The sequence below is a fragment of the Dipodomys spectabilis genome, unplaced genomic scaffold (genome assembly GCF_019054845.1).
Source record: "Dipodomys spectabilis isolate Male_0828 unplaced genomic scaffold, ASM1905484v1 ptg000165l, whole genome shotgun sequence".
Classification (NCBI taxonomy): domain Eukaryota; kingdom Metazoa; phylum Chordata; class Mammalia; order Rodentia; family Heteromyidae; genus Dipodomys; species Dipodomys spectabilis.
This window is the reverse complement of record NW_024870842.1, coordinates 1,495,995-1,511,463: the sequence shown is the minus strand read 5'-3', so window position 1 is coordinate 1,511,463 and position 15,469 is coordinate 1,495,995. Positions and strand designations below refer to the sequence as shown.

Here is a 15,469-nt window from a genome sequence, read left to right as displayed (position 1 = left end):
GAGGGATAGTGGTGCTGGTACTGGGGCTTGAACTCTTAAACTCAGGGTCTGGACACTGACCTTTATCTTGTTTTTGCTCAAGGCTCAATCTCAACTTGTGGCTTTCTTTCTTTCTTTCTTTCTTTTTCCTGTTCCTGGGGCTTGAACTCAAGGCCTGGGTGCTATCCCTAAGCTTCTTTTGCTAGTACTCTACCATTTGAGCTACAGTGCCACTTCTGGCTATTTTTGGGTAGTTTATTGGAGATAAGCGTCTCACAGACTCTTCTGCCTGGGCCGGCTTCAAACCGTGCTGGCTTCAGATCCTCAGATCTTAGCCTCCAGAGTAGCTAGGATTACAGGCATGAGCTACTACTGCCAGCACCTGGCTACTTCTGTTTTTTTGTTGGTTAATTGGAGATACATGTTTTACAAACTTTCTTGACTGTGCTGGTTTTGAACCTTAATCCTCAGGATTATAGGTGTGAGCCACCGGTGCCTGGTGATGTAGGATTTTTTTTTTTTTTAATAGATGGGGAAATGAGGCTCAGAAAGTTGAAATGGATGGCTGGAAGCCAGTCATGGCAGGAGCTAGGGACAAAGCTCTCTGAGCATCTCTTTACCTCTTCTCTTTACTCCCTCTGCCTGGCTTCACTTTGGGGGTCTTTCTCCACCCCCATTGCTACCCAGACTTCCTATGGACTGAAGAGCTGGTCCATTGGGTCCCCATTCCCTTAGTTCCCCTCCCTTCAGTTCCCCAGAGAGCCTCCTCTCTTGCCTTTGATACAAATTCTTGTACTTTCCTGATAATATTCTGGGCTCTTCTTAACGTGAGAGGGTCAGCCGTGAGGCATCTCAGCAATTTATAATTCTTGAGAATTCTGTTTGGTGACACAAGTTAGCATTTAATAGACACCCTGCCACCTCCTTTCTCCCTATTGTGACAAGCTCCTGGCAGAGTCCTTTTGAGACTCACGGTAATTGCACCACGCTGCGAAAGGGAAGACCACGTTGCGCTCGAGTGCGTCTCAAAAACGTCTCCACAATAGACAGCCAGGTACGAGTTTGCTGGGCTTCAAGGTAATGATTTAAACTTAATTTGACCCTTGATGAGGGAGCCCGCCTTTCCGGGTCGACACAGCCTTTCGGTTTGGGCCTGCCTGCCATGCCGTCAACGGCAACACAAATAATTCCTTCGTAACAAGTGCCTTTCAGAGGATGTCTGCTGCTGACAGCTAATATAGAATTATTGCCCCTGAATGCATTTCTGTAATTACTTCCCAGAGATCTGTCTTTGTGTTAGAAGACATTTCACACTTTAGTAACATAAGTGTTTTGGGAGGGCACGAGCAATAATTATGAACAGTCTTTCCGTGAAAATAAACCTCAAAAAATTATAAGAGCTAATGCTAAAATTGGTTAGAGTCAGGGAGGAATTTCATTTGAATTTGATTCATGTATATTTATTCGGAGTATAATAACCTTTCCTGTATGGAAACTTTTTTTTTTTAAACAAAAGCAATAATGATACCGAGAGCCTGCTTTCTAGTTTTTGAGCCATACTGCAACTGAAAACTGATTAAAAGTGACAATTTGCTCGAGACTGAATAAAGAAGAGTCATCGTGGAGGCCTGACAGGAGACATTTGCGGTAATGGAAAATGAAATGATTCACAGTGTGATCAATAAAAAATTAGCAGCATTTAATAAAAGGTTTCTGCTTCATGTTGACTGAAGAGCATCGCGAGCAGTTTGAAATCCGAGTTAAGTGATGGTTTGAGGATGAGCCTGGGGTGGGGTGGGGGTGTGTGGGGTGTGCATGTGCATATAGATCACTCGGATATTGGCCAGCACTGGGAGGCAGCCAGGCCTCTGGGGTGAGTCTGGAAGCTTCTTTTGCACTGCCCACTTGACCTTTGACCTGTGTGGCTAATCCTTCTGAGTGTTTGCTCCTGGTTATGAGGGAATGAGGATCTGTGTGTCCCAAGCCACCAAACAGACCTTGCTCTATGGGCTGGGGACCAGGTGCCACCCCAGCCCTAACTCTGGAAAGGGGCATCTGTCTAGACGCTGGCTCTGTGGTGTGGGCTGTATAGAGCAGCCTTTGTTCTGCCTGCTCCGTCTGCTGCCTGAGGAATCCAGGTTTCAGGGGACATCCCCGAATGCCTTACAGCTCACTTGTGAGACTCTAAACACCCTCTTGGGTACCAGAGGAAATCAGCAGAAAGCCAGCAGACCTTAGCGAGAGGATGAGGTTAAGCAATGGGGAGACCCCACTGTCCCATGAAGAAGCCCACTGCTGGCAAGAGGTGGGCTGGGCCCACCCCTCCCCCCAGGGGGTGCCTGGGCTAGAGTTGGATGGGAGCTGGCAGTTTTGGAAGCCAAGTGTGCTGCCATTTGGCTTTTTCCTCAGCAGCAGCAACATGGTAAAAACTCTCCATCCGACCTGCTCCTGGTCTCTAGGCGGCACTTTGGAATTCCCTGGGACACAGCCGTGCACTGCGCTGTCTCTATGCCCAGCAACTGGTTAATTTTTAAAGGCTTCATGCAGCCTCTGCACTGTGGCTGGAGGAGAAGGGGCCTCTTGCCTCTCAGGTCCATGTGTGGCCTGGAGAGAAAAATCTTGGGTAAGAGGACCAGTGATGAGAAAGGTTGTAATAGAGGCCTGGGAGCCTGGGCTGGTGGAAACCCAGTTACTAGGGACCCTTGGATCCCAGGGCAGTGGCAGGACCAGAGGCCTGTTTCTAGCTGTCTCCCTGTTGTTTCATTCTTCTATGGGATAGAGACCCTTGCTAGATCTCCTTCCTTTTGCAGGGGATGGACCCAAGGCTCCCAAGGCTTTGTGTATGCTAGGTTAGTTGTGGATCACTGAGCTACATCCTGAAACTGGGTCTTGTAAGTATCAAGAGTAGAATGAGGCTCACCAGCTTATTCATTTGCTCCAAAAGTCATTATAGAGCACCTACAGTATGCTAGACTCTATGCTGGAGTGCTTAAGGGCTGGAGGGAGAAACAGATTGTAATGGGCAGGGGAAGGGGTTGTGTTCAGTGAGTATTCAGAGCTCATCTAGGGGCCTGTCCTCAAGGAGGTGAAGACTGAGTGAGAAGTTGGCCAAAAGAATTTTTACTATGCCCTATCTGGTTTCGTGTTGGAACTCTCTCTGTGAAGCATGCTGTGGGGAGCCTCTTGAGGGAGGGAGCAGAAGCAACTCTTCCTTGGTGAAGGTGAGCTCAGGTGAAGCATGAGTTCTGCGCCAGGACTGCTTCTCGCAGAGCCACAGACCCCCTAAGGTCCACTCCATGGATGGAGCCAACTGAGGACCAGAGAGAGTCTATGGTGCCTGTAACTCATGACGTATCCATGCCGTGCCTAGTTCTCTAGGCTCTGTCTATATGCAGCCTGGCCCCTAGTTCTGGTTTTAGAGTTGCAGACCTTTCTATCCCTCCCCCTTTTCTTTCCCCTATGGGTTCTTCCTTCAGTAACTACAACAAGGGGGTGATTTTCACCCCGGCATCCTCACCTTGAGTTTTGTGCTAGGGCTGGGAGCAATTAGGAGCATCAGGCCCTGGTGCTGGCCACAAATTAGCTGGATTTATCGAGCTCCCCATGCAGCCCTGACCGACCTCCTCCCCTGCCTGCCTCTGCCTGCCTGTCCATCTCCCCCTTCTCAGAGATGACACCTGACAGCATAGAGAGGGCAGAATGGTCACTGCCTCAGGAGGTCACGAGCAAGGAACAGCATACAATTTTCATGGTTCCAGGGTGGCTTTGTCCGACTGTTCTTCATTACTGCACGCAGTGAGATCAGTTTTATTAAGATTGTAGGGCTTGGAGGAGCGGCACTGTTAACTACTCACTGGAAAAACATGATTTTTTTCCCCCATTTTGGTGAGGGCACTTTGATTGCTTTTTCTTTCCTCCTTTTGTCCCTCTCCTCCCCTTTCTTCCTCCCACCTGTCCTGTTTGCTTTTCATTCATCCCTTACCCCTTGAGCATGTGTGCTGTGGGGCAGAGCAGCTCCCTTTGCCCTGCAAGTGAACAACCCAGGCTGGGTAGAGTCCTTCAGGCCTGTAGTTATGGAACACCCATCAGGAGCAAGGTGCTGTAACAGAATGTCAGCCTCCCTGGGGTAAGAAGCGGCTTTTGGGGGGGCATCTGCAGCACTTGTAACAGTGGGTAGCTACTGATATCGATTGAGAGCTTGGTTGTGGTTTTGAGGGAGCGAATTGTTGACAGTGGCCTGCGAGGGAGACCTGCAGTGGGATCACCTGGAAGGTGGCTGTGCAGGGAGGGGAGCTCACATAATCTGAGCAGGCCCTGGTAATATCCTCATGTTCAAGGGGAGGCAGGAGCCTCATGCAGAATGGACATGGATGAACCTTGGCCTTGAATCTCCAAAGAAGGGACAACCTCATCATTTCCCAGTCGGTCACCCCATGGGATGAGGATTCAGCGGGGTTCCTGCACTGGAGAGGCTTTGGTAGCTGGCTGGGCACTGTTCACAGTGTCCACAGCAGAGTCTCCTGGCTGGGAAATCAAGCTGCATCCAGCCTGATGTATTGATTGACCCACACTCACTCACTTCCTTCCTTCCTTCCTTCCTTCCTTCCTTCCTTCCTTCCTTCCTTCCTTCCTTCCTTCCTTCCTTCCTTCCTTCCTTCCTTCCTTCCTTCCTTCCTTCCTTTCTGGTGGTTTATTAGAGAAAAGAGTCTCAAGGATTTTGCTACTGAGGTTGGCTTTGAACCTCGACCCTCAGATCTCAGCCTCCTGAGTAGCCAGGATGACAGGTGTGAGCCACCGGCACCCAGCCACTCTATTTCTTAAAACTTAGAGTTAACTTCTAAAAATCTAGATATTTAAAATAAAAATAAAAATTTCCTCTTTAAATTAAAAATAGATGAAGCTGGGTGCTGATGGCCCATTCCTATAATCCTAACTACTCAAGAGGCTGAGATCTGAGGAGTTTGGCCCGAAGGCAGCCTAGGCAGACACATTTGAAAGACTCTTTTTCTCTAATTAGGCAGCAGAAAGCTTGAAGTAGATGTATGGCTTAAGTGATAGATGCCAGTGTTGAGCCAAAAACAAGTAAGAGCTCAAGGTCCTGAGTTCAAGCCCTAGTGAAAAGCTGATGTGTCAGGCAGTGTGCCACTTTATCATAGGCAACCTTCTGCAGGAGCTGCACAGAGCTACTGTCTTGTGTAAACTTCTGCAGCCCCCTCCAACCTTTTCCATTTATTTGTGTACTGATGGGGGAGGGGATGTCTGAGATTTGATCCTATCTTTTGCAGTGGCAAAAGTGGCAGTGGCTGTCTCGCCCACTGGAGTCCATCTGACCTCTATAAAATAGCTTTGATGGTGACACCTCCCTTGCTGGGCCACAGGTCACCATGCAGGATAATGAACCAGAAGTTCTGGTCATCATGCTGCTTGTCATTTTTGGCCTCAATTCTAGCATTCCTGACAAGTGAAGTGATGTTCTCAGCAAAGTCTAGTCATTTCTCTGGTCGGCTGTGAGCAGGGGAGAGGATTTGTGCAGTGCTGTGTCCCTTCCAGCCAGGGCAGGTACAGCCCCTCTAGCCTGCTTCAAAGTTCCATCCATACAGCCACCGATGCTGATCCGACAACAGGGACCCTCACACAGTCACCCCAAAGTTGTTGCCCTATTGAACAAGCAGAACTTAGAAAATTATGTGTTAAAATATTTGTTCACAGCTCTGTTAATGGCACTCTTAGGCTGAATGCTAAGTGTTACCTTACACTGCAAACAGTTTAAACCTGAAGATAAATAATGGCTGCCATAGTGCAGCAGTTGTTGATGGGGAAGCAGATGGATTGAAACAGTAGCACTTTCCTCTCCTAGCTACACACACACACACACACACACACACACACACCCACACAGCACTTTCCTCTCCTAGACACACACACACACACACACACACACACACACACACACACATACACACACAGGCTAGAGCTTTACAACTTGAGCCACAGCTCCACTTCCAGCTTTTTCTGGTAATTTGGTGGAAATAAGAGTCTCACAGACTTTCCTGCCCAGTCTGGCTTTGAACCTTAATCCTCAGATCTCTGCCACCTGAGTAGCTAAGATTACAGCTGTGGGCCGCTAGTGCCCAGAAGTAGATTGTACTTTCGGGGTCTGCATGTTCAGGTTTGTGCCTTCCAAAGGGGCAGGTGCCCTGACATTCCCATTCTTCTCCACCCTCAGGAGTGTCCAAGGCCTCCTGCAAGGCACTCGTACGGTATGACCTCTCCTTATGCCAACTTAAATTTCCCTTTTGTTGGGTTTAGACAACAGTAGTACTTGGGAGATAGCATGAACTACCATTTCTCATGGCTTATTAAGAGCCAAGCATCAGGCTTTGTGTTTATTCCTTTATTAATCTAATTTAATTAAGGGAATCTCAGAGAGGGAAAGTGACTTGTTTGAGGTCCTCAGTTGCTAAATGGTGGAATGTCTACTTGAATCTCAACAATCTGGCTCCAAGGTCTGTGATTCTTCTCTGTTCTTTCTGTCGTCTGACACATGAATCTGTCTGTCAGCTGCTTGTGTAGATTGTTACTTAATGCCCACATTTATGACAGTGACTTTGTTCCATCTGCCCCACTGGACTCCACACACTGACGTACAGATGCTTCTGAGGTCAGCCCCTAGATGAACCTGGGGTTTCAACCACTGGGCAGCTCTGCATTCTGCAGAGGTGCATTGCATATTGGGGTCTGGTTGGGAGAAGAGGTGAGAGTTGGGCTATCTGGTTGTCTTCTGCACTGATTTTCCCTTCCTCACAGTTTTCCTCTTTTACTTTCCCTGCTCTGGCTTCTTGTCAGCTGCATGAGACCTCAAGGCTCCTGTTTCTACTGGCATATGGTGTTTAGGTAGACACACATCATACCAAGGGCTGTCCATTCGCGAAAGCTTACCCTCACCCACTGCTGCTGCTCATGGCCAGCCCCTTTCAGGCACAGCAGGTATTACAGACTCCAGATCTTGCACAGCAGAGGCCAGGGGCTCAGAGGTGTTCCCAGAACTCAGAGCCTTGACCCACCTGGGGCCATCATGTGTTTCCATATTGCTTATTCCTTTGCTTTATTGTCACTTACTCACCTGCACACTCATTTATCCACCTCACACTGTGTGTGTGTGTATACACACACGCGTGCATGCAAGTGCTGAGGCTTGAACTCAGGGCCTTGTGCTCTCTCTTAGCTTTTTTTGCTCAAGGCTACCACTTGAGTCACACTTCTACTTCTGGCCTTGTTTTTCTTTTGTGCTAGTCCTGGGACTTGAACTCAGGGCCTGGATACTGTCACTGAGCTTTTATGCTCAAGGATAGTGTCCTACCACTTGATCCAAAACTCCACTTCTGGCCTTTCTCTCCCCCCCCGCCCCCCTTCTCGGTAGTTATTTGGAGATAACAGGAGTCTCAAGGACCTTCCTATGCAGGCTGTCTTCCCACCATGATCCTCAGATCTCAGCCTTCTACATAGCTAAAATTACAGTTGTGAGACACTGGTGCCCAACTCACATTTTTAAAGTATATTTTCTATGCTGGTCTTTGAAGCCACCAAGATAAATCAGGGCCAAGAAGCACCCTTAGGTTGTAGCAAATATGTGTGTGTGTTATGTGTGACATACAGATTGTGGGCTGAGTGAAGGAGAAGGGAGGGAATGTGTGTGATTGTTGGCTCTGGGATGGCTTTCTAATAGAAAGCATTGTGGCTGGAAGGTTTGCTTATGGGAAGTCTTCTCAGCCCATATCTCTGGCTCAGGGGTGTAGGCTTCACAGAGTGGTGTCTTGGGGTCAGGAAGAGCTGCCCAGACAAAGCACCCCCATTATATATTAGGCAGAAGCTTTGAGATGACTAGTATTTGACTTTGGGGGCCTGGTCAAATCAGATACCTGCCATCTGACAATAAACAGTGCTGCAACATTTGCTTGCCCCCTGCCCCTACCCCATGGGCATGGAGGCTGGCTTCTTTGAAACCAGTTTCTTTTTCTACTCAATTCAGCATGAATGAGACCTCATTGTGTGTCTCTCCGCACCAGGGTTAGGGGATGTTGCTGAGCAAGAGACACAGCCGCTGCACCCCCCTCCCCATGCTCTTGGAGATCGCTGTCTGGTGGAGGGTACCCCACCTGGCCCCTGCTATGTAACCAGTCAATTCCAGACGTAGTGGCTTATAGCAACACTGTGATATCTCAGCCAAGTTAGGCTGCCAGTCTCTCTTGTTGTTTCTTGCACAGTGGCAGCCACATAGTGGTTGGGGCTTAAGTCATTTGAAGATTGTGGGTTTGGATACCCAAGATGGTAGGCTCCTAAGGCCAGCAGTTGGTGCTGGAGGCTGGGAGTTGGGCTGGGAGCATCAGTCTGTGTTCTCTCTATAAGGCATGTGCTTCTAATAGTCTGGAAGCTAAATTTTTTTTTTTTTTTTTTTGTGGGAGTGTCTCAGGAGATCAGGAGACCCAGGGGAAAGCTGAAAGCCCTCTTCCAACCTGGCCTCAGGGACCTTGAACTTCTGTAATCTAGCTACTCAGAAGGATGTGATCCGAGGATCATGGTTTGAAGCCAACCCAGTTAGAAAAGTCTGTGAGATGCCAACTCCGATTACTCAGTAAAATGCCAGACTGGAGGCGTGTCTCAAGTGGTAGAATGCCAGCTGTAAACAAGCAAGCCAAGCAAGGTACAAGGCCTTAAATTCAAACCCTGGAGAGAGGGGGGGGGGGAGGGAGGGAGAGAGGGGGAGGGAGGGAGAGAGGGATAGAGAGAGAGAGTGAACGAGGAGGGGGGTGGAAGAAAGAAACCTTGAGCATCATTCTCATTGTGCTCTACTGGTCAAAGAAGGCACTAAGGCTGTCAGCCTAGAGGCAGTTTGTGGAGGGGAGTTAGGAGTCTGTTTTCTATGGGGAGTAAAGGACGCACTGTAGATCAGCAGGGCTGTTCCTGAGACCGCGTAAGCAAAAGTACCAGGTGTACAAGTGCTGTGGATGCTGGCTGTTCCTGGTGAATGCCTAGGCCAAAGGATATGAATGTGTGCTAACTGGAAAACAGCCGCATGAATTGTCTGAGGTGGAGTTTGAGATGGGGAAGCTTTGCCACTTGGATGAGGAGGCCAGCGTTATTTGGGCCAATTTGATTTTCTGTTCCATTCTCACAGCTATGAGGGAGAAGCCCTTGATTCAAAAAGTCCATTTAGCTGAGGTCTTCCTGGACTTCCAGCTGCTGCATAGTGCCCTGGAGAGTAGGGCGGGGTGAGACTGAAGGAAGGGTGGGAGTGAAGGAGCTAGCCAGCGGAAGGAGCTGCACAGCCCCAGAGGCATCCAGCACACCCAGGCAAGTAGTCTGACATCTCCCACACTGTGCTGCATCAGGCCCACCCTGTGGCAGAGGGGCCAGTGGGTCAGCTGTGGGGTAAGCCAAGTGGTCACTGTCTTGGAAATGCAAGGTAGCACTGGGGATGGAGACCCAGAGCCAGATGCTCTGCCTCCGGCTGGTGTGGGACAGGCAGAGTCATCTGATATGATGAGGCTGGGTCAGAGGAATAGCAAAGATCCCTAGGTCCCTGAGAGCTTACTTACTGACTGCTCAAGGGTGGAGACCCTAGAGAGTTCTGGGAGGTGGATGTTGCTCCCTGACCCCAGAATTTCTGCCTCCTTGGCCTATGGCTTCAGAGAACTGGGATCCTGGAGGTAAGAAGTACATAATTATGCTGGGGGTCAATGGCTCACCCTTGTGATCCTAGCTATTCAGGAGGCTGAGATCTAAGAATGGAGGTTCAAAGCCACCCTGGGGATGAAACTCTTATCTTCAAGTAACCACACACACACACACACACACACACACACACACACACACACACACACACACACACACACACACACACACACACACACACACACACACACACACACACACCCAGAATTAGAGCTGTCTCAAGTGATAGACATCACCCTTGAGCAAAAAAACTAAAGAACAGTGCCTCTGAGTTCGAGACTCAGTTCTGGCACCACAAAAAAGAAGAAGGAGAAGGAAAAGAAGAAGAGGATGAGTGCATAATTACCAGAAGAATATATAGGGTCCATTCCTTGCATAGTTTTGGATGAGCTTGCAGAGCCTCAGCTTTCCTATTTGCAGATGGCAAAGTAACACCATCCATTCATTCTCCTTAGGGTGAAGTTGTAATACTGCTGGGTATGCAAGTGCCCTGCAGTCTCCTGCTGTCCCAGTGAGGGCTTCTAGTTCTCAAGGTCCTGGTTTTTCCAAGTCAGGGAAGAGGCTGTGGGCACTGGCCTTCTGGGAAGTCCCCTTCACAAAACTTCTTCAATCAATAGTTTTGCCTTTCTGAGGGTCAGGTTGTTTGGTCTTGCCAGTCACTGGGAGCCTGGAAGATGAGGTCCAACCCTTTGTCTGCCCTGAGCTTCCTTCCACCTCTGCCCCTTAGCTCTTCTCTCCTTCCAGTCCTTTTCTGTACAGCTACCATGCCTTCCCATTAGTAGCTGGCTGTAGGGGAGGTGACAGTTCCTTAAAACAGATTTATACTCTTGGATGACTTTATGGGGCTTTGCCATATAAAAACTGGAGAGTTGACATTTTGATTTATTTACTCCTGAGTCAACAGGATGTACCAGATTTAAAGAGATCAAATGCAGTGTAATGTTTGTGGTTTCAGTTGTGGATTAGATGAGCTATTATAGAAAGTGCTGCCAAGTAAATATAGCAAAAAAAAAAAAAAAAGAGTAACAAGCAGATAATTTAAATATGTCTATTAAATTGTGTGTTAAGTAAAGTAGTGGAAGCATGGTGTGGAATGCAACTTATTATCTGGAGAGTCAGTGTTGTAGATAAAACTGGAATTATAGCTTTTTTTTTTTTATCCTCTGCAGAACATTTTTTTTATTACTAAAGGAAGAAACAGTAAACCAGGAATTTCAGAGATGGGCGCTTGACTGTGTAACCATGGCTGCATGATGACTTACAATATTGAAACCTCCAAATGATATTCCTTGTTTCTTTACTTTCTATTTCTTGCGATTACCGCCACCACAGCAGATCAGATTTCCTGAGATAAATATGCTGCCTGGCTTTTAATGTGATTTCTGTATTGCCAGGAGTTGGCTTGTTCTGATAATAAAAGAACCTAAAAATTGTACATCCCTTAATTGGTAAGAAGAGAGATGTTTTGATGGGCCACAAATGGAGGAATTGATTTTTACTGCCTCTGCCGTGTGTCAGGCACCGTTCCCGCACGGAAGGCAGCAGCTGGCTCTCCGATGAGCTGATTTGTGTTCCCGAGTTCTTGATGTCAGATGCTTGGAAGTGTTCTGTGCGGACAAGAAAAATGGAGCCCTTATAACATTATTTGTTTCTAAATTGAAATATTTATAGAACTCTGCTTTCTACCTCGAATTGAATGAATTCTTAGCTTCATGTGTCCTTTTTTCTTTTCTTTTCTTTTTCTTTTGCTTTGGTGACTGGTCCTTAGGCGTTTAGAGGTTCTGCCCTGAACCTTTATCTGAAATTGCGATGTTACCTGCACACAAGACATAGAGGTGTGCATATGGGTGCATGTGCTTTTGCCTACATGTATACATTTGCCCCTATGTTTATATACAGCAGAGATGTTTTTGTTTGATTTAAATCAGTGCTGAGAGGTTTTTGTTTTGTTTTGTTTTGTTTTGGGTTTTTTTTGGCAGTCCTGGGACTGTCCATGAGCTTCTTTTGCTTAAGGCTAGCATCTACCACTTGAGCCATAGTGTCACTTCTGGCTTTTTCTGTTTATGTGGTTCTGAGGAATCGAACCCAGAGCTTTTAAGCCAATTTCCCAGCTGGCTGAGAGTTTTTTAACTGGTGGATTTTATTTCTAGGACAAAGAAGAGACAACATATAGTAATTTTTTTTCAGTTCTAGGTCCCTACTTTTTAATGGGCAAGTTTTGATCCATTGACGTTTAATAGGATTACTAACAGGTTTCAGGTAGTGTATTTACCATGCTGGTTTTACACTTTGGTTTACAAGTTCTTCATGAGTTCTAGAAATGAATTTCCAAGATTGAGGCCATGATTCTTTCCCCAGATGTGCAGAGATGTAAACAAGACAAGACAAAGGAATGTTGGAGCCCATCATCTGAGGGGTGCTGGGATGCTGCTCCCCTGGTGTGGAATGGGAATCGCAGAGCTGTCTGTCTCTGCAGGAGGCTGGATCACACACTTTTAGGTTCCCGTTAGCTGTGGGCTGAATGCACAGGGCTGTGAAATAGGGCTATGTGTGGATAACCATGGCTTTGAATAACCACTGAGCACCCCCACACATGCAAGGCGTCATTAAAAGGCTGTAATCTTCAGATGGGCTACTTCTGTGCCCAGTGCACAGAATAGTTATTTTATTTTAAAAACCGGTGCAATCATTCTGAGGCTGGCTCTCACTCTCTGGGCCAGCACCTCAGTTACTGATGGGGGCCTAAACACATTTAAACTTGTGGTTTGATCCTTCATGGTGTTTCAAACACATGTGCTTCCACTATCCCAGAATCAGGATGACTTTGCAAATGACCAAAACAACATTACCATATTGGAAAGGATAATTCTGTGGAGGGCTAGTGAGGCCAGGAGGCCCTCTGGCTCTCACTGCAAGGCTTTGAGGAATGCTACAAGTTGAGAGATATTAGGAGCCGCTGATGTGGGCTCCAGAGAGTATGTTACAGAGTTGGGATTTCAGGAGACAAATGTTAAAGCATTTTCTTCTCTCTGAGGTGTCATGACCCCCAGCAGCCACACACAGAGGGAAGATGACAAGAAAGCCCCCTAGAAATTTGCGCCACGAATTAAAAGACTCTAGTTGAGAATTATGGCACCACATGCTACAAAAAAACCTATATATTAATATACTGAGAGGTGTCAAGAATAATGGACCCCGGGAGGTAGAGTAATTAAATGTATCTTAATAAATGCTGGGCAATTCTTTTAAAACCCTTTCCCAAGACCCTGTCAGCTGACATGGACTGTATTCTTCCTGTTGGCAGGAGGCCTAGAAGGAGAGCCCGAGTGTGATCGGAAAACCAGCCGTGCGCTGGAAGACAGGAACAGCGTGACTAGTCAAGAGGAGAGAAATGAGGACGATGAAGACATGGAGGATGAGTCAATTTACACCTGCGATCACTGTCAGCAGGACTTCGAGTCTCTGGCAGACCTGACGGACCACCGGGCCCACCGCTGTCCTGGAGGTAATGCTAAACAGCACGGGGATTCTGACAGGTGGTTACACGGATAATTGGACATAGCAACAGCTTGAAGCCTCAAGTGAGATTAAAGAATTAATAATGTAATTTTACAGTTAATGTCATTTTATTGTGGTGTCTTGGGTACCCTGTATCGCCTTTTAAATAAAATTAAAAATAAAAGCAACAGCTTTCCGGCAGGCAGGAATTAGGTGGAGGCGCCCTGTCTCTGTTCCTGCCTAATCATACTCTGTAATACATCGTCCTTAAGTGGGTGCATTGCACCCCACAATTCTGGAAGGCCTTTTGGAGAGCCTGCAATTAAGGTGTTGTTAGTTCAAAGTTAAGCAGCTTAAGTGTGGAAAGCTGCATGAAGGGGCTATGAGGCAGCACTTGTGGTGAGAGGGAGAATTTCAAAGGCTGGGGACAGGTTATACAGGAGACCCCATCTCCTCTCTAGGGAGAAGTGTTAGGCCTGATTTTCATGAACTCAGTACCTTGAAGGAGTTCAAGACTACTGTTTCACCAGCTTCAGATTTCATGAGCCGTGTGTGTGTGTGTGTGTGTGTGTGTGTGTGTGTGTGTGTGTGTGTGTGTGTGTGTGTGTGTGTGTATGCATGTGCACATGCCTGTGTTTCTTGGGGTATAACAGTCTTGCTACAGGGGTTCACACATTTTTGGGCTTGGAGATTTGCAAAGGGATTTGTGGCTCCTTATACAACCATCCTGAGATACCCTCTTCCTCTGTGGTTATTGGATGAAACCTTATGGAGGCTAGTTTTGGGGAGAAGGCCTAAAATCTAGGGTTTTACAGGATCCCTGTTACGGGGGGAAATTTACCCCCTTGTAAGTAGACTCAAAGCACTTTGCTTCCTCTACTCCTCATGCCATCTTGGAGATTTGAAGCTTCATGTTGGGGAACTTCTATAGCTTGCCCTCTAGTGGCAGCAGTTCCTGCACAGCCCTGGCTATACCAAGTCCCTATTCTCAATCTCTAGAAGGAACAAGATGAAAAAGCCAAAACAAAACAAAACAAAACATTGGACTATTTTGGTGCTCAGAAATCCAAACCCTATTCATTTGAGATTTGTGATGTTTCAGCCAGAGACACAGGCCGAGGCTGATTTGTAAGTCTAAAGTTGGGATAGGAAGAGGACCTGTGGGACTTTCCCCATGAATGAAAGCCAACCCCTGTACTGCTGTCACAGAGCTATATGGTGGCAAATCTAGGATATCTTCAGGACCCTAAGCTATTCACTCTCATCCTGCTTGAAGAAAAATACAGTTGTGCTATTTCTTGATCTAGCTAAGAATTGAGGTGGAATCTTAACTGCAAGAGAATGCTTTTAACCACTGAACTGGCATTCCAACCAGAAGATACTCTTCTTATGTTTTAAATGAGATAGCAGTAAGGCCTCCGTGTTGGTCCAGTGCTGCCCCGACCTCTGAGCTCTGAGGCAGGACCCCGTGACTACCCCTACCCAGGCTGCACTTGCCTGCAGCCTGGGAGGCCAGGCTGACTCGCATTCCACCAACCACACTCTCAAGGGCACTTGCATCTCTAGTGGAGAAGAAACCGAGAGATGAGGACTGTGCACAGGGTCTGTGCCAGAAATAAGAAACGATGGCTAATTGTGCCAACGCTTCAGCACTTCTGACTTTGGCAGAACTCCATACAGCCTTTTGCAGGGTCCCCCGCCCTTTTTTATTGATGCTAGAGGTGTCCACTGGTGGTCTTGCTCACTTCCTGACAGAACCACACTAACGACCTCCATGGGGACATGGGAGCCAGGAATATCCCCAAACCCTGGAACATTGGAAGGGAGTCAGAAATTCCTTGAAAGAGTATGAGAAGCCACCTTATCTAACAGCATCTCTGAGAAATTCAGTACCTCCCAGCCAGAGGTGTGACCCAGGCTGAGTTTCCCTGACACAATGAGACACAGGAGTTATTTCCCCTAGGACTTAGGTTCTCAGATGGACCACTGGGAAATGTCAGCACTGGACTCCAAATATTTCTATACCAAGGACACCTTCCACCATCCATGGGTTTTCCAGCTGTGTTTCCAGGGGTCTCTGGGGTAGTGTACCTGATGTGTTTGGGGCTTTAGGAGTTGGTGCTCTGATGCCCCAGCCAGTCTAAACTGATCGCCTTAAATGTTCTGTTTTATATATATGTATATATATATATGTACACACACAAAGCATATTATATATTTTATATAAGCCATAGGAATATATATACCATAGGTATGTCAT

The 15,469-nt window shown here is 47.2% G+C and overlaps 1 protein-coding gene across 2 annotated transcripts in view; it reads left to right on the top strand.

The window, feature by feature from the left end:
• Positions 1 to 15,469, top strand: part of Znf423 (zinc finger protein 423) — a 327,707-nt gene that overhangs the window by 102,229 nt on the left and 210,009 nt on the right. For both annotated transcript variants that reach the window (XM_042693457.1, XM_042693458.1), the window contains exon 3: positions 13,016 to 13,216. In XM_042693457.1, coding sequence (XP_042549391.1) covers positions 13,016 to 13,216 — 201 coding nt within the window. The remainder of the gene's footprint in view (positions 1 to 13,015; positions 13,217 to 15,469) is intronic.